This window comes from Helianthus annuus, chromosome 3 (assembly GCF_002127325.2).
Source record: "Helianthus annuus cultivar XRQ/B chromosome 3, HanXRQr2.0-SUNRISE, whole genome shotgun sequence".
NCBI classification, from domain to species: domain Eukaryota; kingdom Viridiplantae; phylum Streptophyta; class Magnoliopsida; order Asterales; family Asteraceae; genus Helianthus; species Helianthus annuus.
In genome coordinates, this window is record NC_035435.2 from 91755380 (window position 1) to 91783138 (window position 27759).

The 27759-nt window shown below is 35.6% G+C and overlaps 1 protein-coding gene and 1 long non-coding RNA gene across 2 annotated transcripts; one reads left to right on the plus strand and one right to left on the minus strand.

Moving 5' to 3' along the window:
- Positions 1–513: 513 nt before the first annotated feature.
- On the minus strand, positions 514–4236 carry LOC110931654 (protein FAR1-RELATED SEQUENCE 5-like). Its single transcript, XM_035988088.1, has 7 exons — positions 4218–4236; positions 3026–3382; positions 2553–2937; positions 2032–2290; positions 1543–1938; positions 1372–1488; positions 514–1245 (listed from the first exon to the last, which is right to left on the minus strand). The coding sequence occupies exons 1-7, from the start codon at positions 4234–4236 to the stop codon at positions 514–516; spliced, it is 2265 nt and encodes a 754-aa protein (XP_035843981.1).
- Positions 4237–16567: 12331 nt separating this feature from the next.
- LOC110929198 lies at positions 16568–17608 on the plus strand. Its single transcript, XR_002586905.2, has 2 exons — positions 16568–17288; positions 17372–17608. It is a non-coding gene; the product is annotated as an uncharacterized LOC110929198 (long non-coding RNA).
- The last annotated feature ends 10151 nt before the right edge of the window (positions 17609–27759 follow it).

The following is a 27759-nucleotide window of genomic DNA, read 5'->3' on the forward strand; positions in this document are numbered from 1 at the left end:
CACTATAGTCAAATAAAAAACACAATAACGCTACACATACATAAATAAGCAACCTGCACAATAATAACACCATGAACCACACAAAACACAACAGTTCTACAAAAATAAAAAAAAAATAAATTCTATACAGATAAATAACACTACTCAACTGTAATTAACAAATAACACCATTAACAACAAAATAACTACATGAAAAAAACACAAAAAACCACCAGTTTAGAATAAATATCTTAGTGAGGACAAATAACACTATTCAAATTTAACTGTATTGGTTAAAATAAAAACACACTGAACAAAAAAATAACAGAATTGGTTAAAATAAAAACAAACGAATTTAACAGAAACAATATATAAACCATTGTGACTGGTAATATTAAAATTCAACCATAAGCAAACAAAATAAATCCATGAGTGTATGCGAATCCGGAAAACGATAAAAAACCTAACAATGTACGAAACAAGAAGGAAGTACGTTAAAAATAACGAAATTTTTTGGCATCTCTAAATAACTTACTATTCCTCTTCTCCATCCTCCTCGTCTAATGCATCCTCATCTTGTTCATCCATATCTTCTTCAACTTCCTCCCATTCATCTTCCTCCTCGTCGACTTCATCAGCTTCTTCACCGTGATCCTCGGCCATAGCTTGTTCTTTAGTCCGGGTAGGGTTTTTGCAAGAACGTCTGTTATGACCGTATCTAAAACAGTTTTGACATTGACGGCTCTTTTTACCCAACTGACTTACTGCAATTTCACGTTTGGACTTCATCCGTTTAGGCTTACCCATACCTTTGAATCTTGTTCCAATGGGAACACGAACAGTTGCTTCTGATGGTTTTGTGTTACCAGTAATTTCTGCAAACCTTTCACGACGGCTCTTAGGTGGAGCATTGACAACAGACTCATCAGCAGTTTTGAAATAATTAACAACATGATCCCTGAACGAGCATAGCGCATCAAAGTTGGTGACAAGCTTATTAATAACGGACTCTGTAGAATATGTGATCTCACGTACAACACGGTTAACTTCATTATAACGATCCTCAGTCTCATTGATACCTAGAATAGCACCAGGGGCACTATTTGGAACAGCCTCCCGAGTCCAACGTCGTAATATATAGCGTTGTGGAAACTCCCTAATGTCAAGCATCCTTAGCACACAAAAGATGTGTGAGCACAACAACCCAAACTGTTCAAATCTTTTGCATGTACAATACACAGTCATGTCGGCCTCCCGCATCATAACCTGTAAAAAACCATTCAAAAGACATAAAATTGTCTTAAATAACACTATAAAACACCATATGCTACTGGAAATCACCAAGATATATACAACTTTCAAGAATAACACTACAAAACATCATGTGTATACCTCGAAGAAAGTAGTGCATGGTTGTTCCCAGTCCTTCACAAAAAATTTGACAAAGTCACCAATGTCTTCCCACTTTCCGATAGCACATCTGTGAATACCGTTTTGTATCTCCAACTGCTGGTCAAAAAATATAGTGCGTGTGTATATCCTAGACGCTTAATCCTCCAAAACAAAGTCTTCAGCCCATATTTCAGCGTTTGTATTTCTGGTGTCATGGTCATTCTTCCTGTGCTCGTGTCTCTGAGCTTCAATAGCAGAATCAAAATGCCCGAGAAATTCGACAAGTGTGCAACCCGGGTTACAGAACTGTCCAAAGAAATGGTTCTCGCTCTCGGAACGAGAAGAGGTCCGCATAAGCCCGGACATGACCTCCTCACGATAATAAGCTGGTATCCAAGTATCCCTGATTTGGTAAAGTGACTGCAGCCACTCATGATCAACCAAGTTAAAATCGTTCATTATGGTAGCCCACTCACTTTCAAACTTAACTGGTATAATTGAATCGGTCCACACAATGGCACACAGCCTCTTTTTGAAATATGTATTATTGCAGATTGATGCACCAACCTAAAACACCATTGAATAAAAACATAACACCACACACACCAAAAAGTATTTAAAAAGTAGTAAGAAAGGTTAAAAGGACGAACAACTAAACACCTTAGCAGAAAGCTTGTCCATGATATGCCACATGCATAGCCTGTGTCTACTCTCGGGCCATGTATCTTCGATAGCCTTCTTCATGGCTGGGTCTTGGTCGGTGACAATCACCGGAGGGGCACGGCCAAATGCTTGACGAAACACATTTAGCAACCAACTGTAAGTTTCAGCAGTTTCATTTCCTATTATAGCGGCACCAAGAGTAACATTGCGATTGTGATTGTCGATGTCGGTAAATGGAACAAACATCATGTTGTACCTAAAAAACAAATACGGATCAAACTCTATATTTCCAAATAACACCACAGTTTACTGAATAACACTTTATATTTCTAAATAACACCACAGTTTACTGAATAACACTTTATATTTCCAAATAACACCACAGTTTACTGAATAACACTTTATATTTCCAAATAACACCACAAATGGTTTGAATAACACCATAAAAATGGATTACACATACTTAAGAAAAAATAAGCTGTAAAACCCAAAATAAATATAATAATTACGAAACTTACTTGTTACGACGATATGTGGCATCAAATGAAACAACATCACCAAACACAGAAAAATTCCTTTTGGCATCTTCATCTGCCCAAAACAAACCCCTTAAAACTCCATTCTCGTCTGTTATATACTCCATTGAAAAGTTAGGCATGTACTCTTTCTTCCTCAAAAGCCGTTTAATCATTATATCAGCATCAAACTCCGATATATAACTGTTCAGGTCTCGCTTGAAATTTTTATAATCGTTTTTGGTTGCCCCAACCTTGTCAAACCCACCATACAATGTCCTCATGATATTAAACGCTTTCACAGGGCCAATGTTCAAGGCACTCAACGCGTTAACGGCTTGCTCTTGCATATAGTTCATACCTCGGTTAGAGGGGAGTAGATGCCTATCTTCCTCAGCAACAAAAAAAATGATTATGTGCCTCAATGAAAGAAGATACCTCGTATAGATTCGAAGGCATTAACTTTACACACATACGTGCTTTGCACCCAGTCCTTATAGAAGGAACACGTCGAACAGATTTCCTCTTTGACCCATTATTTGAGGTGTCAATCTTTTTAGATGTATCAATCGCATTAAAAGGTTTAGTCCCCTCCTTTGAGCAAACAAACCATTTAGATTTTATAACACCATTATGTGTGTATTGAGAAGACTTCCTGGCAGTGAAGCCTGAAGCCATTGCATACTTCTGATAAAAGAGGAATGCGTTGTTCACTATGTCAAAGGTCATCTTATCCCTCGGCTTAATCGATTCATCTACCTCCGGTAAATAAGTCTTCTTACCGGAGTTTGGTGACAGATGTAGTTTCCCAACCGGCTGATATGTTTGAAATCCTGTGAAAAAAATTCTACAGTAAAAAAACAATACAACATAATACGTATGAAAATAACACCACATTAACACTGTTATGAAAAACACCCTCTACTAATACAAAAGAACACCATGTACGTATAAAAAACACCCTAACTTATATAAAAACACCATTACTCATCGTCAACTAAATTTTTCTACAGTAAAAAACACAACACAACATAATGTGTTTAAAATAACACCACAAACAACTGTTATATCAAACCAGCCTCTATTTATATGAAAACACACCATGTATTTATAAAACCCCTGTAAGGAAGATCCAATGGAAAAAAACACCATGACTCATCATCAACCTAAATAAATAACACATACCAGCTTCAACTTCGATAACATACATAAAAACACCATGCACGTATAAAACACACAACGTAGAGAGCCTCTAATTATATGAAAAACACACCATGTATTTATAAAACCCCTGTAAGGAACATCCAATGGAAAAAAACACCATGACTCATCATCAACCTAAATAAATAACACATACCAGCTTCAACTTCGATAACATACATAAAAACACCATGCACGTATAACAAAAACACAACATAAAGAGCCTCTAATTATATGAAAAACACACCATGTATTTATAAAACCCCTGTAAGGAACATCCAATGGAAAAAAACACCATGCACGTATAAAAAACACGACATGGAGAGTTATAACTGGTGTTCATCAGAGTTCCAATAAAACAAAAAACAGATGATTGAAAAATTGACAACTACAATTAAACAGATGATTGTAATTGAATATTGATTACAATTACATAAATAATCTGCGAATAAAAAGATACATAAATACCTTGATCGTCGTTCTCCATGAAGAAAGAAATATGACTCAGATTAACGATTGTATGCGTAATTCAGTATGTATGCGTGATCAAAAATAAGAAATTGCAAGCGAATTTATAATGATTACGAGATCGATATGATTTAAAGATTTAGATGATCTGATAAAAAAATTCAAAAATCGAATTTCCTTAAAAAACTCATAACAATCGGTTACAAAAGATTTGAACCTTAATTAGGTTTGTTTGTATAATTACTAATATAACCTTGATCTAATAAAATTAATATGGAATGATCTATTGGCTGAGAATCTTTCTCACCTTTCTCACAATTTATGTCTTTTTTACAGGATCCTTTACCCATGCTCGTGTACTATTAATTATGATTATCAAAATTGGCCTCCATGAACATGAAGTGTCTTTCTTTTTTCTTAGATAATTGTTCCAATTTAGTGGGTAAGATACATAAGTCACTTAAAATTCGAATTGTGTTCAGATGATGATTGCATGGTATTTTTTAATACATTAAATGGAAACCATATTGATGTTTAGTTTAATAAATATAATAAAAACCAAAATAGTGAGAATTGTCAATGACCTTCAGGAACCATAGTGATGTTTAGTTGAATAAATATAATAAAAACTAAAACAGTGAGAAGTGTCAATGACCTCGCACGATATGATAATGGTAACACCATCCACTATGTTGGACTATTCCAGAATCTAGACTTCTATAAATCACTATGTCAAATCACTCCAAACAACAAATTTTCCTCTAACACTCATTTCTAGTGTCCTAATAATAATACATGGAAAATACTTGACTTTGTTAGTTTATTTAATTCTATACGGGCCGTATAACTTTATACGTTTCGTATACACCATGTGAAAATAAGTTGACTGGTCGTATACAATGTATACGAACATATTATACGAGCCGTATAATCTTATACGGCCCATATTCCTTGAAAATTGGATTTTTCTCAAAGTATAAAAGGGGTTTACGGTGCCAATCACACGAGACAGTTCATTTGATAAAATACGTGGGAGAAAAGACCAGCACCGTTGTCGTCCCATATTTTCTCCTTTTCTAATTCTCGAAGAATCTCGTAATGTATTCTCTGTTTCTCTAAATCGTATGTAAAATTTAAAAAAAAAAACAAACTATGCGGGCTTTCCATCCATATATTCCGTCCAACATATGATAAATGATAAAAGCGCTTCTCTAGACAATCTGTGATTATGTTCCGATTTATTACAGTCGTGAGATGCTCAAACCTTTCTAAAAGTAGAAAAAAATAAAACATTAACAAGTAAAAAGATTGAAGAACAAAAGCGGTGTCGTATGACTGTAATAAAACGGAAGCTATCAACGCGGGGATGAGTACAGAAGCCGACATGTCTCTCTGAATCTGAATCTGAAAGTTAACTTTGACTTATAAAACCAACTAGCAAAATAAGCGGTTTTAACATGTTAGGGAGAATGTTCTTGAAATTGAAGGAAAAGGAAAAATGGTTGCTGATGTTTTTCAGTATTCGGATTTTGTTGGTTTGTTTCCAGCTAGGGTTTAGAACGGTCCTTGTTTTGTCTAGCTGTGTTTGTTTGAGAACCTGATTCAGATTTAAACAATGCACGACATGTCTCCCTGAATCTGAGAGTTAACTATGTTTAAGAAACAAATATGCAAAAATACAACTGATTACTCGGTCGAATAATGGCCAATAAGAAACAAATCTATAAAAATACAACTGATTACTCGCCATTCTCTTGCACCTTTTGTAAACATGCACCTTCAACTATGTTGGTTCGGTTTAGTTTTTTTCCGACTGTTTCAGTTATGATTCAATAAATAATATCTGATTGAGAAGCACTAAAATGGTTGCGGTTGTCCAATTCCAGATCAGTAATGTAAGGAGAAGCGTTGAGATAACGGACATCCATCAAGCTCAATCCTTCCTACATTATGGAAAATTACTATATCACCCCCACCAGATACATCTTCCAACTTTCAAAATTCAAATCAAAGTAACATGAAGATTGAATGTGCAAACCGCAACCGTTTTAACTACGGAAACAGTGGCTATGGGAAATACAAACCCGACACGTCTTCTATGATGATTCGAAACATTCACGAACCACAATGGACTCAGACTCATACTACTCACCCTCCCCTAAGGAAAAGTTTTCCCGACGACTCAAGATAAAGCAGTTGGTTTGTGTTCATATGAGCGTTGTTTATCACCCTGTGTTCATATGAGCATTGATATAGGAGAGTTGATGCAATTTTCCAACTCATCTTTAGTGGTGTTAGTTTGAGAACCTGATTCGGATACACAATGGTTCTCCAATTCCAGATCAGTAAGCATTCATAGCCACCGTTTTCGTAGTCAAAGACGGTTGCGGTTTGCACATTCGATCTTCATTGCTTCATTAAAATTAACAAGGCGGTCTCGGTTGCATATTTTAGAGAGACCTTTAAGTACAGATCCTACAGCTGCATTTGGAACAAGAAGTCCAACAATCTATCTGTTCATTATCTGTTGTTGTCTAAACAATATGAATGCACGCAACGAATTTGACAACTATGACACCTTATTAAAAGTATAAATCACCTCTAATCCTTTCCTGGTCAAATCACACACTATAAAGTGTAAACTTATCGTGTGTTGTAGTTTGGAAAGATGACCGAATAGAGATCTGAATCAGGTTGTGTATTTGCTTACTGATTGTTGAAAAGATTTGTTGAAATCGAAGAAATGAGTAAAAAAGATTAAATGAGGTGTGCATCGTTTAAATCTGAATCAAGTTGTCAAACAAACACTACTAAAGATGATCTGAATCAGGTTGTTAGTTTTAATGAAGCAATGAAGATTGAATGTGCAAACCGCATCCGTTTTTTACTACGGAAATGGTGGCTATGGGAAATACAAACCCGACACGTCTTCTATGATGATTCGAAACATTCCGAATAACTAGCAGAAGAACCCGACACGTATTATGCTAGTTACTCTTTTCTTCAATTTCAACAAATCTTTCAAGATCATTCACCTCTTTCAACCTACCAAAACACCTTAAACCCCTTCTTTTCTTCCAAAACCAACCCGCAACGAATTTGACAACTGTTTAATCTCTTTAATTTATTATAACGATCCTTGTTTTGTCACGTACATACGTTTAATTCTCAAACATCATTACGAATTCCACGTTTACATTTTGTAGTTATTCAGAATGTTTCGAATCATCATAGAAGACGAAACTTCAGCAACCATTTTTCCTTTTCCTTCAATTTCGAGAACATTCTCCCTAACATGAGAAACGAAAGAGATTTTGAGCAGTTGGTCGATGACATGATAGATAAAGATCTTGACACGATCATATCCACTTTCAATTTTTAGACTAGATAGAAGACGTGTCGGGTTCTTCTGCTAGTGGTTTCTGTAACAAATTGGGAACCACATATTTGCTTCAAGATTTACGTCTGATATCCAAGTTTGATCACATTTGACTTCATCTGCGGCAGTCCAATGACTTTCTTCCCACGTGTCTGCACCGTGATCTTCATATTCTTGGTTCAATACCAACTCATCTTTAGTGGTATTCGTTTGAGAACCTGATTCAGATACACAACGGTTCTCCAATTCCAGATCAGTAAGCAAATACACAACGGTTCTCCAATTCCAGATCGGAAGATGTGATTAAGGTAAGCGGAAATGGTGATTTCCCATAGCCACTGTTTCCGTAGCCAAAGACGGTTGCGGTTTGCACATTCAATCTTCATTGCTTCATTAAAATTAACAAGGCGGTCTCGGTTGAATATTTTAGAGAGACCTTTAAGTACGGATCCTACAGCTGCATTTGGAACAAGAAGTCCAATAATCCGTTCATTACCTGTTGTTGTCTCAACAATATGAATGCACGCAACGAATTTGACAGCTGTGACAGCTTATTAAAAAGTAGAGATCACCTCCAATCCTTTCCTGGTCAAATCACACAATATAAAGTTTAAAGTTATCGTGTGTTTTAGTTTGAAAGATGACCGAATAGAGATTTGAATAACAAACTGTGGAGAACTTGTTTGTGTCGGGTTCTTCTGCTAGTTATTCTGAATGTTTCGGATCATCATAGAAGACGTGTTGGGTTCTTCTGCTAGTGATTTCTATAATCAATCCATTATCACCCTTGGTGGTTTCTGTACCCATCCCCGCCGACAACTAGCAGAATCGATAAACAACCAACACGAAGATCTCTGCGATCGCTAAGGTTTCCATCAACAGACTGATCGGTAATGTTACTCTACTTGTGCTCCGATTTAAGCGGCGTGTTCCGATCAACGTTTATCGACATTGTTAAAGGTGATGAAGAGTTTAGAAACCGTAGAATGATTGTTTTTTTACTTGAAAAAAATGGGAGACTGGAAAAACATCGTTATATACGGGCCGTATATAGTTATACGGCCCGTATACATTTGGAAACATCAAAAACCTCACAAAATAAATCCATTGAGCCGTATACGTTTTACAAATCGTATACACATGTATACGACTCGTATAACTATATACGGGTCGTATATAGTAAAATAAAAAAAACATTTCCTGCGCATTTTCCAATTCAAAAACATTTTATACATGCCGTATAATGTTATACGGATAGGGGGTGTGAAAATAAGATATATGGTATGTGTAAATAAGAGGGCCTTTCTAACTTCACATCATTATCGACCTCATATATTGATAATTTATTTCATTAATAATTGTATTTCTTTTATATTAAAAAATATATTTTCCATGAATTTATTTTAATATTTCGTTATTTATTTATTACTTTTTATATAAAAATTTATAATAAACTAGAAAGAGAATAATATATTAAATAAATGATAAAATAATATTTAGTATTTCCAACAACTCTTTTTTTTCAAACGGCTAATGTTACAACGGCTCTTTTCTAAAGACTAGTTTCAAACAGTTTATGGATTTTATGTAGGAGTTATTATGTTTATGTAATGTTTTAATTGGGTTTATATGTAATATTTTATTTAGGTTTGTGTAATATTTTAAGGATATATAAATATAATTATGTTTAAAGTTTTTTTAATTAAAACACAAAAAAATGTAAACACAAAAATAGCTTTTTTTACATTTAATTATATATTAAATCAAGGGGATTAACATGGGGCTTTTGGACTAGTCTGGTGCACCAAACCGGACTAGCACATGTCATCTTTAATAATGAGGGTGGTTCGGATTGTGCAAGTTTGCTTTTTGGACTGGATTTCAAACCAACACCATGTGGTTGCTCTAATTGACAAATACCCTCTATCTCAACTCTCTCTCTCTATATATATATATAGAGAGAGAGAGAGAGAGAAATGGGATCAGGAGAAAACGCCCTAAAGTGTGAGAACGGTGAGAACGGATCTTGGCCCAACACGTGGCACGCGATCTAGTGAAGAGCGGAGGAGCTTTTTTGTCCTTTTATATTCTTTTTTTAAATTTGTTTCAAAACATCGCTTCATTTTTTGGCGTGTAAGATTTTTTTAGCATTTAGTTAGATTCAACAACTAAATGACGTTTTATTGTTTTTTTAGATCACGTGCATAGTAAACATTTTGGCATTTATGGCGTCCACAAATTCAATAGAATCAATTAGTAATTATAACTTCTTTTCGTCCATGGCGTTCCCAAATTCATCAGGCGTTTTTGTAGATTTCAACAGTTTATATATGTTATCAAGGTAAATTTCTTGGCGTTCATGGCGTTTTTAAATTCATTAGTAATTTAAAAGAGTACAGCTAAGACGAAATCAAACAAAAACTAATAGTCTTCTGTGGATGGTATTACATATGAGATGTAACCATCGCTTTGTTCATCACTCTCATCAGACTCGTCATCATCATCTTGTTCATTGGCGTATAATGCCAAAATATCGTCTCTTCTTTGTTGCATCCTATACTTGAATGTATTCACAACGCTGGATCTTGCATTGTTCGAAGGTGCTAACTCACAAAGTTGTTCAAGAAGATGTAGTCTATCTGTGTTCAGCACTTCGTCCATTGTCAATGAATAATCCACCCCATGTTGATGGCACACGCTCACCGTTCTTGATTGTTCATCCAGAACCCAACTTTTGGTAGATCAGTATCGCCAACATCATCATCATCATCTTCTGGAAATTTTCTCTTTAATCTTCTTATTACTGTTCGAGTCCTTTCACAATCGTAGGCCATTGGAATCCCAAGGGCTAGAATATCCCTCTGAACTGCTTCATCTATTCTAAGTATGGCCCTGATTGTTTTGACTTTCACGCTTCTCCTGTCAGAGAACTTCAGGACGAAACGTCCTTCTGACCTCTCAAACCTCCATGCAATAGCTATTTTTTTTAATTGTATGGCGTTTTAGACAATGTGTAACGTGTTTAGTGAATGTGTGGAGTGTGAAGTGTGAAGCTTTGTTTAGCTGTTGTTCTTATATAATGACCTTTTTTTGTGCCTGGTAGATATATGTTTTTGGAAGTATAAAACATTAGTAATTTTTTTGATGTGTATTTTGTGTATCAATTGTTGTGTCATCTAGGATGCAGGCCTATAATGTGACAGCTAATTATGTCATTTTGGAAAGATAAATAAATTCAATTATGATGGCGTGGCTTTTAATATAATAAATGTTAGAAATAAAGTTTTCTGTCATTTCAGTTACTGTTTGCAGTTACTGTTTTGTTCAGCTTCATCAGTTAAGGCTGTAACAATTCCCATCTTTTCAGGGTTTGGCGTTTTATTTTTAATCGCATTTAGATAAAGATGGTATGTTGTTTTATACATTGTTTTAATGGTGTTTAGTCAATTATTGGTGTTTTTAATAATAATTTGTTAAAGTAATTTCGTTATTAGTTTTGACATTTTTTGGCGTTTATATAGCAACAACGTGCTTTGTATCCGTTCTCACAGTTTTCATACTATTACGCGTTTGGTGTTTGTAGTTTTTGTCGTTTTATAAACATGTTTTCTCAGATATAATGTATTTTATTAGTGGAGAATTAAATAACCAACAACAGAAAATGATCCCCTAAAAAATAGAAAATGAGAAAAAAATAAAAAATGCTAATCTAATTTCTCATCAAATCTTCATTGTCATTAGCCTCTTCTTCTTGAATTTTTTGTGCCTTGAACCTTTGAATACCTTAGCTAGATGCCGATTTTCCTACATAACGCTCGTCTTTAGACGAAACTGATTAGTGCCATCCTGTATTTTGGTGTGATCTATTGTTGTTTGGTGACATGTGGTTGAAGATCAACGCCTGTGTGGATGCTATTATGATCATGGAGTCCAAAATAGCATTTACACCGGTATCGATCCCTTCATGCTATCAATATATCCATTAAGAACAAAGCTCACATAATGACATATCACTGTCATCAGTCTCTTTTTCTTGAATATTTGTCCATCTCATTCAGCAAAAGCTTATAGAGATACCCACCTCAGGCAATAATCCATTCAGTGAAACTTCATGCAGAACAATACTGAATATCGAAGAAACGAGGATTGCCATCTATGTTTTTTTTTAATTATTTTTGTTGGCGTTTTAAAGTGAGTGGTTTCTAGGAAACATGGCGTTGTTTTTGGGTGTGATCAATTGATTGTGCAGAGACGTTTCTCTTTATATGATGTTTTTGGCGCGTAGTTTAGGCGAGATTTTATTATAATAAATGCTAGTAATAAAGTAACCGTCCTTTTCAGTTACTGTGAGTATTTACTATTTTGTTCAGCTTTATCAGTTAAGGGTGTGAGACATCCAATCTTCCAAGTTTGGCGTTTTATATTTAATGGCGTTTTGTAGACCATGATGACAAAATACACTAAAAGATAAAATATTACACAGGAAAAATAGTTTTTATTATTTGGTGTTTTGTAATCAATGACTTTTGTGGTACTTTTTTGGCGTTTTAAACTAAGGAGAGAAATATAGTATTTTTTGATCTGAAAAAATACACAAAAGAAAAAAAAATTAAAACTCCCCTTCAGAAGGGACTTTTTCTGAGAAGTATCTATCACTTCCTTCGTCTTCTTCTTCGGAGTCTTCTTCTAGTCTCTCATCCAAGTCAACGTTTTCACTTTTGTTGGCTTCTTGTTCTTGAAGATTTTGAAGCCTCCATTTGAACATATCCTGCTTCAACGCCATTTTTATGTCCATGTCTGTGTTCAAATATGTGGCGTTGTGTAACTCTTCCATGAACCCAACCGCCTTCTTGGTCATGATGTCTTCAAGCATGTAGTTTTCCTGCGCTCCGTTGTCACATATAACGGTCACCATGTCTGTTTGTTCATCAAAACGCCATGATGTGATGACTGTGTCCATTTTTCCATCTGCTTTGCTTGGTCCAAATTTCCTGGTTAATCTTCTCATAAGCTTTTGTGTTTCATCACATTCGTTATCAAGAGGGATGCTAAGCGATAGGATACCTCTCTGTACATCTTCTTCCATTTTCAAAATTGCTTTGTTTGTCTTAACAAACATTCTTCTTCTGTTGTCAAAACGTATGCCGAATCTTCTGATTCTCAGGGTGTATCTCCATGAAATAATGGTTGCCATTTTTGGCGTTTTGGTTAAACTTGGCATTTTGGTAAAAGATGTTTTTAGAATGATGGATGGAAGTGATTATGGAAGCGATGTTAACATCGTTTATATAATGATTTTTTTGGCGCATAATTTAGGAGGGAATTTCTTCTAATAAATTTTAATAATTGAATTTCATTTACTGTTTGTTTCTTCTACCTGTAAGTCTGGAACACGTTTTATCATTAAACTTTGGCTTTTGTATTAATGGCGTTTTATTCGTTCTGAATGGCGTGTTCTCATTTTAGTTTGGCGTTTTGAATTTGAGCAGTAAAAGACCTTTTTACCCTTAATGAAGCGTGTCCACTTAAAAAAATTGATGTTATTTACGAAAACACCACCGCGCCAATCTAGTCCATAGATTGTTTTGATCAGACGATCCATAAGCGCTCTCACTGTTCTCACACTTTTCAGCGTTTTCCCTAAATCCTAAATCCTGACCCTATGTGACAACTCTCATTTCCGGGTAAACACTATAATTTTTTCTCATTTAAATCATTACAAATAATTGACGTAAACCGTGAGGGACTAACCTTGTCTCAAAACGAAAGTTGATTAAGCAACTTTTGGAACAAGTTTTAAACTCTAGAACAAGAGGGGCCTTAATGTAAAATAGTAAACAAATCTTATTATTTAATTAAAAAAAGAGAAACCCTAACCTACCATATATACGGTCGAACTCCACTGCTTTCCCTCCTCTCTTTTCTTTAGACACAACCATGGGCACCAAGGGATTCATACGTTCGATTTCAAGGCTCTTTTGTACTCTCCTCTTAATCTCTAGGTATGTGTACATTAGGTTTTGATTATAGTTCCTTCGGTTTATATAAGTTCTAGGTTGTAAAACCCTCGATTAGTGGCTGTGTTTTATAATATATGTTGAGTGTTTTTTGTTTTATAATAATACGTGTATGATAGGGTTGCAAGATAGCATGCTTGTCGATGTTATACTTGAACATGGATTCGGTTGTGCCGCTAGGGTTTCGTTTACGAGTTGGATCTTGTGTTTTGTGATGATTATAGATATTTGTGCATGATTTTTATTATATATTTTGGCTGCGTTTTGGGTGTAACTTCTGGATCCTTGATGCTAGGATGATAGCTTGTGGTATAGGATTCATAATAGTCAAGTTTGATGCTTAGTGATATTGATTATGCGTGTAAAGACATTAGATATGGATTCGGGTTTGACATTCTCGATGATCTTGATGTTTAGTATGACGAATCTGATATAAATAACTATTAACCTGCTGTGAATGTTTGATTATGTTCCTATAATCACTAAAACATGTCCAGTAAACTCGAAAACTCGTTTTAGGTCACCAAGAGCTGAAACAGGAAATCTGTGAAACGAATTCAGCCAACTTCAGTTGGCTGTAACCGGACCTTAATAAAACGAAAAATGTGTTTGCTGAATTCTAAGATATATTATTTTGAAATACGATTCCAATGGCGCTGGAATCATATTTTTTGGACGTCGTTTACTATTTGAAAAGATTTATTCTGTTTCAGTATGAAAGCTGCAGAATTCTGCAGAAAATGCAGCTTATTTTTTCTATCATATCTGAACAAATATTGTGAACTGAGTTATGAAATTTGTGCAGCAGATGGTCTTATATGTCAGCATGAATTTCCAACTAGAATTTCGTCAATCAGATACACGAGGAATTTTAAATGAATTTTTCCGTAAGCTGTAGTCAGAAGTGACGAATCTGATTGCAGCTTAGTAAATGAATTTTTATGAATTATTGGTAAAGAGTTAGACCTTGAAATTTTAACACAAGTCCTACCCCTCAGAGAAGTGCGTCACATAAAAAAATCATAATTTTGAAGACTTGTAAGCAGGTTAAACGAGTAACCCAAAACAGCCTATTTTCAGTGATTTTACTATGCAGTAAAGCATGAATGCATAACGACCAAACTTGCTACTTTTAGTATCCATGCTTGTTTGATAATTGTATAGATAGTATACTTAATATTGTAGAAAGGTCGTGAACAAGGTTATGGAACCATATAATAGACGTGCTATGTGATTGCTTGTTTGTGTGCTAGTTGCTAGACATCTGTAGGACTTTCTGTACAATGTCTAAACAATGTCTAATATACCATGCTAACTATTATAGGGCATGGTCGGTCGTTCTAGATTTCATACACTTAATCTTATCTGCCGAGCTAATCTAAGGTGAGTTCATACTTTTCTTAAAATCATGTAATTCCCGGTGGTTTGGGAATGGGTCAAATAACAACTATCCCCCTTGGGTGGGATGCAACCTGCGTATTCTCCTTGGGTAGAATACGTACAACCCGTCCTCCTGGTGAAGGACGACAACCGTTATAATACATGTCTTAAGCATACTAGACAACAACTCTATCTGAAAGTCCCCACTCATTTTTTTACCGACTTAATCCCCTTGCCAATGGCGAACAGGGTATTAGTTAAATAGCGATATTAGGTTTGACAAGCCTCACACTATGCCGCAGAGGACGGGAGTGGACTAATAAAATTTGGCACTTAGTCAATGATGATAGACATTGACTCGGGGCACTCAACATAACTACAGTCAGTAGTCGGTATGGTACTGGTCTAGTGGTTTAAAACAGTGGGGTAGCTCCCAATGGCATGTTTTTATAAGAAAAGAGTAATTTAACAAACTTATGTTTTGGGAACAACACTAAACAACTGTGAACTCGCCAACATTTTTGTTGATACGTTACTACAGCTTTGCAGGACGTTAGGTATTATGCTGGAGCTTGCACGGAGGAATGGTCGTTGTGGCGGGGAACCATTTATTGGATTCATATTAAACTTTATAAACTGAAACTAACTATTGGGTTTTTAACTTTATTATTCTGACTGACACTTGAACACGGTTTTGCTTATTTGTTTTTGTAAAACTAATCGTATTGATTGTGGTGGTTTTTGCTTTACTTTATTTGCTGTTCAATATGATTGATGGCATGATCCTGGTCAGTCATACGCCTCGCGGTAATACTCTGCATGTGGATTTTGAGGGTCTAACAGATTGGTATCAGAGCCATTGGTTATAGTGAACTCGGTTTTAAAAAAGGGAAAATCTTTTTGAGAAAAACTAGACTATAACCTGCTCAGTATTCAACGATCCACAACGACACTCCGCTCCACGTGCAAGGCTCAACACTTTAGGTGATATGGTTTGTCTTTATATTGCCTACTTGATAGTTATTCGATATATTGCTCATGGTATGTTTAGTTCTTAGGGTTTACTTGGAACTTTATGTGCTTGGGTCAAAACTCACTTATGTTATCCTTTTCACACTCTTGTGTCATCATCCTCACTTTGTGTTTTATGATGTGAAGATCATGATTGTCGACGAACCCCATCATCACCACCTGTGACATTGCCGGAAACAACCGATATAGTCGCCGGAAAACAAAGCAGTTGTAATATCCGTCCAAAAAGGATTCCCAAAATCCGACTCGTTTTAAAATTCGGATCCTAACCTCGAAATTCGAAAGCTTCGTGAAACAAACAACCGTTGAACAATCGTTGTCCGTAATTTACTTCATTATAGAAATGATTACTCATTAGTTAATTAATTAAATTAACTAAGTTTGCAAATTAAAAAGCTTCATTCTTTTCATCTTTAATCTAGTTAGTCTCGTTAAGTTTCAAGTTAATGTAGATAATACAAGTTAACCTAGTTAGTTTTGTTGTTAAAATAGTTTTTTTATAATATAATTTAACCTAACTATTTAAACCTCTCAAACCCCACCTCCTTCATTTCAAAACCCTAGCCCCCTTATCACTCCCCCCACTCCTTTGAATCTCTGCATAAACTTAATGAACACAAACGAGAGTCACATCACAACATCATCTCTCAAAACCTCTCTCCCTCTCTTGTGCAAACACCGGCGACCGGCGTTTTTCCGGCCGTCCTCCCCGGCGTCGGTTCCGGCCGACCACGCACAGGTCCTTCTCGATCCCCTCTGGCCACGCACAACCTGTTTCACTCTCCCTCTTGATCCTCTCCGGCTAACACACTGGCCGAGACCCGGCCGTTCGTTTTTCCAACTAAGGGTTCTCCGACGAGACACCCAATCCGTTCTTCTTAAACCACCACATCAAACCACCCTTTCCCCTCCAATAACCGGCTGACCACCATCATATGGTAGTGGCACACGGTGGCAGTTGCAAGAGAGAGAGAGATCAGAGCGAGATACGCGACGAGAGAAGAGGCGAAGCCGTTCGCGGCGGCAGCGGGGTCTCGATAGTCCAGCGACGACAGCGGCTTGGCTCCGACAGTTTAGGTCTCGAGTTTGGGCTCCAGTTTGGATTGTTTGGCTCCGGCTCCGGTTCGGGTTTCGCAACACAGTCTCGGTTCAGATTCGGTTCAATTGGTTCAGATCCGGTTCAGTCGGTTCAGAATCGGATCGATTAGTTCAGATCCGGTTCAGTCGAGTTCAATCGGTTATCCCTCACTTCTGTTCTTTTAGGTTGGTTTCTATTATTTTCTTTAAGTCTGATGAAGGATGATTTGATTCTTATTTCGGTTCAATGGGTTCGGTTCATGTTACAGTTGGATTCCCGTCAAACGGTCACTGTCGGATTAAACCTAGTCAAAGCTGGTCAGCCGAGGCCCCGGTGCAGTCTGGTTACGGGTTCGGGTCATCGGGTTAAACACGATACTTAGTATTTTCACGACACAAATATTTCAATTATATTGTATTTAAATTTTGTTATCGCAAACCCGAACTTTATATAATTTGTAAATTTAGATGGAAAATATATAGATAATTATATTGTTTAGCTTGTTGTTCAATTTTGACAAATAGATCGACAACTGGTGTTGTCGGGATCGTCCAAAAACAGAGGAAACTCTGCCCGTTTTTCGTAAAATTCCGTAAAATGAAACACGATAGTTTTATAAATCGAAATCTATCAAATTCTATCAATTTTTATAAAATAGCTATAAAAGTATAATTATTTTTGACAACATTTCAACAATACTCTTAATAGAATTAATTTAGAAATATTACTTAAACTATATAAAATATATATGAATATATACATATTTATATCAACTGATTATACTCTAAAACTCCAATTCTAATCCTCCGTCATTGTTCCGTTTACTCATGCACCTTCGTTTGCCCATATAGGGTGACCTCGGTGTTCCATCCTCCAAATCTCTTACACTTTCGGGAGACTTAGCAATTTTTGAGTATACTTGAACCCCTTTTTCGTTTACTACTTTTTGGGGTGTAACATGCTATTTATAAACTTACACACAAACTTTATTCATATTGCACAAACATTCCTCATACACGCATGCTTATTTGATTACTTGATACTTTAAACTTGGGTTTATGAATCTTGTGTTAGACTTATCATTAACTTCGTATGAGCCTATCCGTGACATATATAGCGCTATAGGATTAACTCACCGCCCGTAGACTTGTGGTTATGTCATGAGCATATTGCTTTCATCATTGGTTTGATATGTTAGACACATGCCGAATTTATTGTTTATCTTGTATCAAGGGCTTGCCACATGGAATTATTGGAAAACTTATCTTTTTATGCTACGTACGAAAACTTGTATACTCGCCTTTTCTTTTGCATTGAACTTTATTTTAAACATGTTACAGGTTGAGGATGATGACGCTTTGAAATTGAAGTAGTGATGATGCTTAGATACACGAATAGACATCTTAAGATTTATTTCGTTGTATCAGTTTGTACTTGTTGTATTTTTGTATTGAACGCATCGTATATGAAGTTGTTATATTTGATTTTAAACTTTGTAATTGACTTGTAGAAATGAAATGAGATCCATTATTTAATTATTGTCAGAACTAGTGTTATGAAGTCTCTTACAATGTCGAACTAGTCCCACTCCAATGATTCCGCCATTGGTTGGGGTGTGACAGATTGGTATCAGAGCCATAGCTATAGGGAATTAGGAAAATTGCCATGCTTTTGACCTAGTCTATAGTTAAGTACCAAATTCGACCATACTTGATTCATATGTTAAGTTCTTATAACGCTTCCTATGTGTTAATTTCTCAAAAACGTTTCCTATGTGTTAATTTCTTGAAATGCTTTACGTGCTTATACTTGTTTAAATATTTGAAACGTACGCCTTCCTAAGGCATTTTACTTGTTTATACTAAAAATCGAAACCACCCGTAATACACAGACGAGACGACTTCAGCAAAATAGGCGTGAAACCCATAATTTGGTGAACGACTCTCAATCCATCTATTCTTTTATGCGAGATTCGTCACCAAGCTAGGAGTGAAATCCTCACCTTGATGGAGAATTTCCATTTCAAATTCTAGTGGACCCTCGTCAAAGTGTTGAAATTAAATTTTGACCCGACGAGTACCAACCACACTTAGGACACGAAATCGTCAAGTTAGGGGTGAAACCTGCACCTTGTCGATTAGTTCCGCTCCTCGATTTTCAAAAATCCCACCAAGTCTCAAATTTCGGATTGATTTGGAACATGTAATAACTGGAAGGGTGAATACCGTTAACCGAGACATCGGCGAGAGTATTCCACCTATTAGGCCAAAGCATGTTTCTCAAATTCAAAGGAATTTTCGACCACTTTGGTTTAGTCAAAGTTCCGTTTTGGAACAATCCAAGTTTTAAATCAAACCTATGCTTTACTATCATCGCTTTTATATGATACAATTCTCTTGTTTCAAATTCAAATTTATTTTCGAGATCATTTTTCTCACACACACATCATACTAAATCTTTTCATACATTATACATATGCATGATTTCAAAACATCACTCAATTTTGTTTACATTCTTTGTAACACCAAAATGGAGACATATCATCTAGATAGGAGTGATTCCCTTACCTTGACGATTAACTCTACTCCTTCTTTTCTTAAAACGACCTCACCGACGAGTTAGGGGTGATTCCCTTACCTAGGTGATCGTTACCAAAATTTTCTTTCAAAAGTGACTTCATCAAACAACACAATCATATTTTACACCTAAATCGTTTATCATTCGTCAAAATCCCTATTTATGCGAATTTCAAAATTTATTATTTTATCAAACGTACTCTTTATCTCATAATCTATTTCACTTAAATCATATACAAAAAAGTTCTTAATCATGCCTTAAAACGTTTTATCACCCGAATTTCAAAACCTTGCGAAATTGCTGGTGCATACGTCTGTCGACTTCGTCTTGTTTCAAGTCTTGTAATGTAATAGATAGATCAGGGCACGCAAAACGAGAATGAGGTTTTTAGGTAATTACGCGTGAAATGATAATTCCACTTGGAATTGTATTTTCGCTTGGAAACCTAATTCCGCTTGGGCTTAATACCGTTTGGGTTAATTTCGCACGGAATTAAGTTCCGCTTGAACCATTTCAAGCGGAATCAAGAGCCTATAAATACCTGTTGTGCCTAGTTCATTTGTAACGAGATTAGTTCCGACGGCGAAGCTCTGTCGAAGTGTCTACAACATTGTAAACGATCTAATATCAATCAAAAGACAGTTTAAAGTGATTTCTCATGCAATTCAACTGAAATAACACTGATACATTTGTTTCCGCCACTTGTATTGGTGAAGCACTCTTCTGATCGACTCGTTTGGGTCTGAAAACGATCCTACAAATGGTATCAGAGCTCAGGAGGAAGAGTTCTTACCATTTCAGCTGCAATTTCTGATTTCTACACCTTCTTTTCTCAATTAAACTTGATTTCACTGTTAAAATGGGTTAATTTTCAAATATAGTGTGCGTAATAGTGTTTTAACAAACCCTTGAGAGTTTCAGACATTAATTCGGCTTAAATTTGTTCTAAAACTTAATTCTGTTTGAAAGATTGATATAATTTCGCTCGAACTTTGCATTAATTTCGCCCGGAATTAGGATTAATTTCGTTTGAATCTGTAATTCCGTGTGAAATTCTCATATGGAATTATATTTCGTTTCAAAGGAGCCTAATTTCGTTTGAAAGCTAGCTTAATTCCACACGGAATTAAATTCCAGTTGACCATTTCGAACGGAATTACTAATTTCGTTTGTAAAGTGATTACGCTTCAAGGGTAAATCCGTGTGAAAGGGTAATTTCGTGTGAAACTTCAAGGTGATTCCGTTTGAGAGGATAATTCTGCTTGGATAGAAGTATTCCGTTTGAAAAGTAATTTCGTGTGTAGTGGAATTCCGTTTCAAACAGACTGATTGTGAACCTTTGAAAACTGAATCATGGACAACGAGTGTTACAATGCCTTTGCTAGTCCAATGACAATTACTCAGAACACAATGCTTGAAAATGAAACTGGAACAACACAAAAACCGCCTAAGCTTTTGGACATTGATGATTTTAGTGGATGGGTTGATCGTTTTGGTAACTGGGTTGAAGCTTATCACTTAGATGCATGGGAACATATTGAAGTTGAATATAGTAGACCACTTGGGAACAACAAGGTGAATATACCAATTAGAGAATTGAGTGCTGAGGAGAAAAAGAAATACAAAGATGAGAAGTTGATAATTAGTTTGTTACAGCAGGCAATAAAAGAAGACATCTTCATTTTACTTCAACACAATGGAAGTGCATGTTCGATATGGAATGAATTAGAATCAAAGTTTCTTGGAAGTGATGATATGCTAAAGAACAAAAAGTCGCTTATGAAGAAGGAATTTGATTTGTTTCGAGGTTTAAGAAATGAAAGCATCAAACAGATTATTGAGAGATACTGCAATTTGTTGAAAGTATGAAAAGATTGGGCATTACCAAAGATAAAGATGAGTTGATTGAAAAGTTGGCCGATGCGTTGCCACATGATGAGTGGGGCACATATCTTATGATGTTGAAAAACAAACCGGGTTTTAATGATCTAACGTTGAGTGATTTTATTAACCAGCTTGAGGCTCAAGAGATGGAGCAACGAAAGATAGCGAGAATGAAGAACTAAGATGGAGAGCAAGACATTGGTTTATACTACAAAAGTGGTGTTGGTGACAAAACCAATCTTTCGCCAAAAGTTGAAACTGCTTTCAATACAATGGGTTCTTCTGAAAAGTCATCGCAAGGATCAAGTAGCAAAATGGGATTCTCTTTGTTTCCATCGTTTGATCCACATTTTACTACAACAAAGAGTGGCAAAGTACTTCAATGCAACATTGCATTAAATTTGGAAAATGATCAAAACTATTCAGAGGAAGTAGCTAAGAGTCATATGTCTTTGTTGGTGACTGTGCTAGAATCTTATGGCAGTTTGGTTGCAGGGAGAATCGGGAATCCAATGCTTACAAAAGAGGATTACGATCAAGTGGATGCTGAAGAAATGGAGCTGATGGATATAAAGTGGTGCATGGCGAGGGTGTTGAGAAGAGCTGAAAAGTTTAAACAAATTACGAGAAGAGATGATTTCCGTGATGCAAATGTTTCAACTTTAGTTCATCAAAGATTCAAAGAGAGCGTGTCTGGTCAATAAGAATGATGGAAGTTCATCAAAGGATTTCAATTGGGATAAATATATTCCAACTGATAGTAAAGCGTGTCTGATAAATCAAGATGATGAGAAATTACCGGAAGGTTTTAACTGGGAAAACTTTAGCTGGGACAAGTTTTGTCCAGACAAAGAGAGGTTAAAAGCTAAAGTTGTTGTTGCTCAGGTTATAAATGATTATACTGATGATTATTGGGCAGAAAAAATCAGAAAACGTCTAAGTGGTGAAGCTGAGAAAAAGAAGGAAGTTGAAGAAGAAGTAAAAGTAAGAGTAGTCAAAGAAATTCCAGAACTTGAAATTAAAACAGATGCTGATGCAGATAAGGTTTCTGAGAAGTGTATGAATTGTGACTCTCTGATAAAGCAAAACAATGAATTGCTCCACAACATAAAAAGGCTGAAAGAATCATATGATGTCTTGAACAAAGAGATGAATAAATACAATGAGTCAAGCAGTGAACAAGTTGTAGCAATGAATACACTCAAAGGAGCATACATGAGACAGCTTGACAATGTCAACTACTACACTGAGAAGTGTGCTGAGCTTGAATTGAAGTTGGAAACACAAAGAATTGAAACTGAGAGAGTTAATAGTTTGCTAAAAAGTTACTCATGTTCTACTTTTGTGGTTGACAGGATTTACCCGATAGTGAAAGAATTGAATACATTTGAAGAAGAGAAGACTTCAGAAGAGAAGAAGTCTGAAACAAGAGAAAATGATGAAGTGAAGACATCTGGTAAGAAACCAAGTGTGGTTTATAACAAATGTCTGCCTCCTGTTGAAAATGCACATTCTCCGCGAAATACTAATTCAGAAAGAGTCAAAAAGGCAACCAATTTACAGTGGGAGTTTGAGTCTACAGATAATTTGCTAGAAAGTATAGATGTCACTTTCACGTCATCCGATACTGACCATGAGTCCGAGTTAATAAAAAAGGTGGTCGATCAGGTGTTGGAAAAGGATGAAACAGAGGAGTTAATGTCGGAGTCAAAATCAGAGTCAAAGTCAAAGTCCGACACGTCAAGTCAAAAAGTTAAACAGGGAAAATGGGTGTATAATAAAGAGTTCTTGTTATCAAAATCTAATTTGAATGACGAACCGGTCAAAGTAGCTTATACTTTGAAAGATTCTGACAAATTATATTCTGATGAGATTTTCCCAATAAGAGGTGTTAAATCAGAAATGATTAAAAAGGTTTTCAAACTAACAGAAATTGATTTTTTCTGAAATAAACGATGAAAATCATTCTGAAAAAACTTAATCCTTACACCTCAAGAATTAAACAAAGACTAAACAAGAAAATGGGTTACAGTTCTGGTTCAGGTTATCGAAAGAAACTAAACCATAACGGTAACTTCAAAAAAAAAATGGTCTAGGTTTTATTCCACCGAAAAATTATAAAAATGAGAAAAATTATAAACCAAAAACTGTATTTGTTTCAAGAAAATCTTCAGAAGCTGAGAAAGAGCAAGAATTCAGAAAGCAGACGAACAAAGAATTCCTTGCGAAAAAGCAAGAAGAAATGAAGAAAAGTATTGCTCAGAAGAAGACAGAGACGAGAACCTGTTTTCAATGTAAAACGGTTGGTCATATTGCTAGGAATTGTTTAAAGGCGATACAGACAAAACAGGGAGTCTCTGGTAAACTGAAAGAAAAGATTGTTGAAAAAATAGAAATTTCAACAAGAAAATTTACAGTTTTTAAAAATTCAACATTTGAGATTGGTGAATGTTCAAAGAATGTGTTGAAAAGAAAAGAAAATCTGAAAAACCAAAAGTGGGTGGTTAAGGGTTCAAGAAGTAGTTCTAGTGATGATTCTGATTTATCAAAATCAGAGGAGCTATCTGCTGGCGATGAATCTGTCTCCACAAAGGCAGAGGAGCCACATGTTGTTGTAAAAAGTGAGAAATCTTTCCCGACTGTGGATGATGAAAACTTTCCACCACTAAGGGCTGAAAATTTTAAAAAGAAAGTTGGGAAAGTTGAAATTTCAAATCAATTTTATTCTGAAAAGAATAAATTTGATGTTGAAAAGACTTTCAATGGAAATGTGAAACATATTTTTGGAAAAATGGTCAATGGTAAGGCCAAAGGAGTGAAAGAATTCTATGCTTCCAAAAAGAAAGTTCACAATTCTGTTGAAAGTAACAGTGAAGAAGAGGTAGTTACACCCAAGGATGGTCAGACCTGGGTGTCAATATTTTTCAAAGAATAAAAACCTGACTTGCCGGAGCTCCCAAGTTGGTAATCGCGGAGCATGAATTGGCATCATTTTAAAAAAAATGTTTTTGAAAATGGTTAAGTGTGACTTGCCGGAACTCCCAGGTTGGTAGTGTGGAGTAGGAATCGGCATTTTGAGATTTCAACTACAAGTGGTAAGTGTTGGTAAGCAAACCGACTCGTGGTTGAAAGAAATGTTTTACTTGCAAGAAGTTGGTAGTTATTCTTACAACTGGTTAATCAAGGTCATTAGGTTGAACTTGATTTAACTATCATTCAAAAGTTTGGTAAACAATGTGATGAATTGATCCCCATTTTTACAAGTGGTAAAATCAACTAAACTTATTTTCTGGAAAAACCATTTTGATTAAAACAAATTTGATTGTTTTGAAATCATAATGGGAAAATTGTTTGTTGAGAGGGGGAGTTCTGATTGTTTGTGCCAAGAGGATGGCGATTTGAAGCTTGAAACAACAGTTGTCATTTCTTGTACAGTTTTTTTTTTTTTTTCAAATTTTCGTTAGATTTTGAATTTTAGGGGGAGTAAGAAAATTTCAAAAAATCCAAAAACATTAGAAAATTTGAAAAGCCAAAAACATCAAAAAATAAAAAATGAGTTTTGTTGTAAAAAGAAGAAATGATAGTACATCAGTGGACTATCACAGCACGCTAAAGAAATGGAAAGTCAAAATGTGATAAACGATCTCACTACGGACGTGTCAGTAGGTTTTTAAACATTCAGTAAATTGTTTTCGAGATATAAACCTAAATTCATATACTTACTTATCTCGTGGGGAACATTTCTTGGATATATGGGTAGCCCCCGAAATCGTGTTTGAAAGGTCCCTCTTTCTGAGATACTAGGTCTTTATACTCAGTGATATCTGGGGTATTATCCCGGGACTTCTGATTTTGCGGAAGCAATGGCCTAGTCCCCGTATAATACTTTCTGCTTGCTTGAAATAAAAGCATCGCCCTCAGCAAAAATGATGAAACATTGCAAAATGTCAATCATATGCTGTTGAAGAAAAGATTCTCTAAAGGGAACACACCAAAAGTCGAACCATCATCTCTTTGCTGAACGGAAGTTCTGACCTGAGCTCTCACGGTTTCGCATTTAACCCTTTACAGATATCATCTAGGTATACTCACCTGTAAGACTGAATATTGGGATCTCGATACGTGAGTATATTCAAGTGGTGGGACACGCGAATAAGTTTAAGTGCTTAAAATATTAACCTCGTATCTCGAAACAGTTGAACTTTGTGTGAAAATTTAAGAGGACCAGTATATTGACAATCTAAGTGAATTGTTTAGAACTTAAAATGTTAAAAGCTTAACGGTGTTAGTGATTTGTCTCAAAAACTGATATGATCCTCCTACACAAACTCACAAAAAAATATTGTTTGTAAATATTTCTTTACTGCATTTCTTTAAAATCAAAAATCCAAAAAGATTTTAGTGTGTTTTAGCATAATATTTTTGAAAAATTCAAAAAGATTTTCGACAACTGATAGTGAAAAGCTGATTTTCAAAATTCCAAGTGCTAAACTTGATGAACAGGTTTGGGAAAAAGTGTATGAAGAAGTTATTTCTACAAGTGATTTTCAGAGATTAAATCATTTTAAATGATTACTGCAAGTGGTTTCTAAATTTTAATCTTTAAACTTTGAGAAACTTATGTGAATGGTAGAGATTGTGCAGGAAAAGACAAGTTCAGATACCTGAGCAGATTGTTAGGCAGGTTACAATTTTATGACCTGAAGATGGTGAATTCCAGACTACGATCCCAGCACATTGAAAGGGGGAGTCTGAAGACATCGAGAGGGAGTTTGAAGATACAGAAAGCAAGGTTGAGGTTGAGAAGAAGAGAAAGAGAATGATTGAGGATGCTTAAAATGAAGAATCTTTGAAGAGAGCGAGCAGACTGATAAAGACTGAATGTTTGACAACCGAAGACTCGACACTGAAGACTCGTCAACATTCGAGGGGGAGTCTGTTGGTGCATACGTCTGTCGACTTCGTCTTGTATCGAGTCTTGTAATGTAATAGATAGATCAGGGCACACAAAACGAGAATGAGGTTTTTAGGTAATTCCGCGCGAAATGATAATTCCGCTTGGAATTGTATTTTCGCTTGGAAACCTAATTCCGCTTGGGCTTAATACCGTTTGGGTTAATTTCGCGCGGAGTTAAGTTCCGCTTGAACCATTTCAAGCGGAATCAGGAGCCTATAAATACCTGTTGTGCCTAGTTCATTTGTAACGAGATTAGTTCCGACGGCGAAGCTCTGTCGAAGTGTCTACAGCATTGTAAACGATCTAATATCAATCAAAAGACAGTTTAAAGTGATTTCTTGTGCAATTCAACTGAAATAACACTGATACATTTGTTTCCGCCACTTGTATTGGTGAAGCACTCTTCTGATCGACTCGTCTGGGTCTGAAAACGATCCTACAGAAATGCTACCTATCAACTTAATCAGTCCAATAGATCTCTTGCCCATGAACTTCATATTTAACCTAATCACTAAATTGCGCTCACGTTATATCATTATACTAAAGACTTTCATGCTCAGTCGTAAATCAAACCAACATTCTCATATATTGATAAGATCTTATAGATATTATAAGATTGTTTTACCACAAACTCTTTTCAAAACCAACAAATCATTTTGTTAAAAAAACTCTTTTCAACGAACACTAAGTTCATTGCTAAATTTCTTTTAAGAATCAACGTTTTCACTAGAACCTTCAAGTTTTAGATTTCATATTTTTGTGCAAGATCCTTTGAGATAATACGAACTTATTAATTACAACGAAACTTTATACACCGCTCAATACATCATTCAAAATTTCTAAACACGTGGGCAAGAAGACTTCATGGGGACCGACAATCTTCAACTTACGTAAATATTCTTTTAAAACAAAATTAGCATTTCCTTTCCTTACAAAATACGTTATGTATAACCAATAAGTACCTTGTATTCTTCTTACGTTTACAAGCCAGAATCTGCATTACAAGTCAAACTCAATCTATTTCGATTTGATAAACTCAACGTTTCGCTTAAACAACTATACATGCATATCATCGTACATGTTTTAGTCACTGTCTCACGACAACTTCACTTAAACCGTTCGTTTTTGCATACTCAACCTTTTGATCGTTTCACATGCTTAAATTCGTTACGTTTCAATATATACTATATACGCAATCTTTATTATTCGTACCTACACTCATACTCATATGTTTTATA

Coding starts and splice junctions, on each gene's coding strand:
- LOC110931654 (XM_035988088.1), bottom strand. Junction 2,291..2,552: donor GCCACATATCGTCGTAACAA/GTAAGTTTCGTA, acceptor TTTGTTTTTTAG/GTACAACATGATGTTTGTTC. Junction 1,939..2,031: donor TGGACAAGCTTTCTGCTAAG/GTGTTTAGTTGT, acceptor ATGGTGTTTTAG/GTTGGTGCATCAATCTGCAA.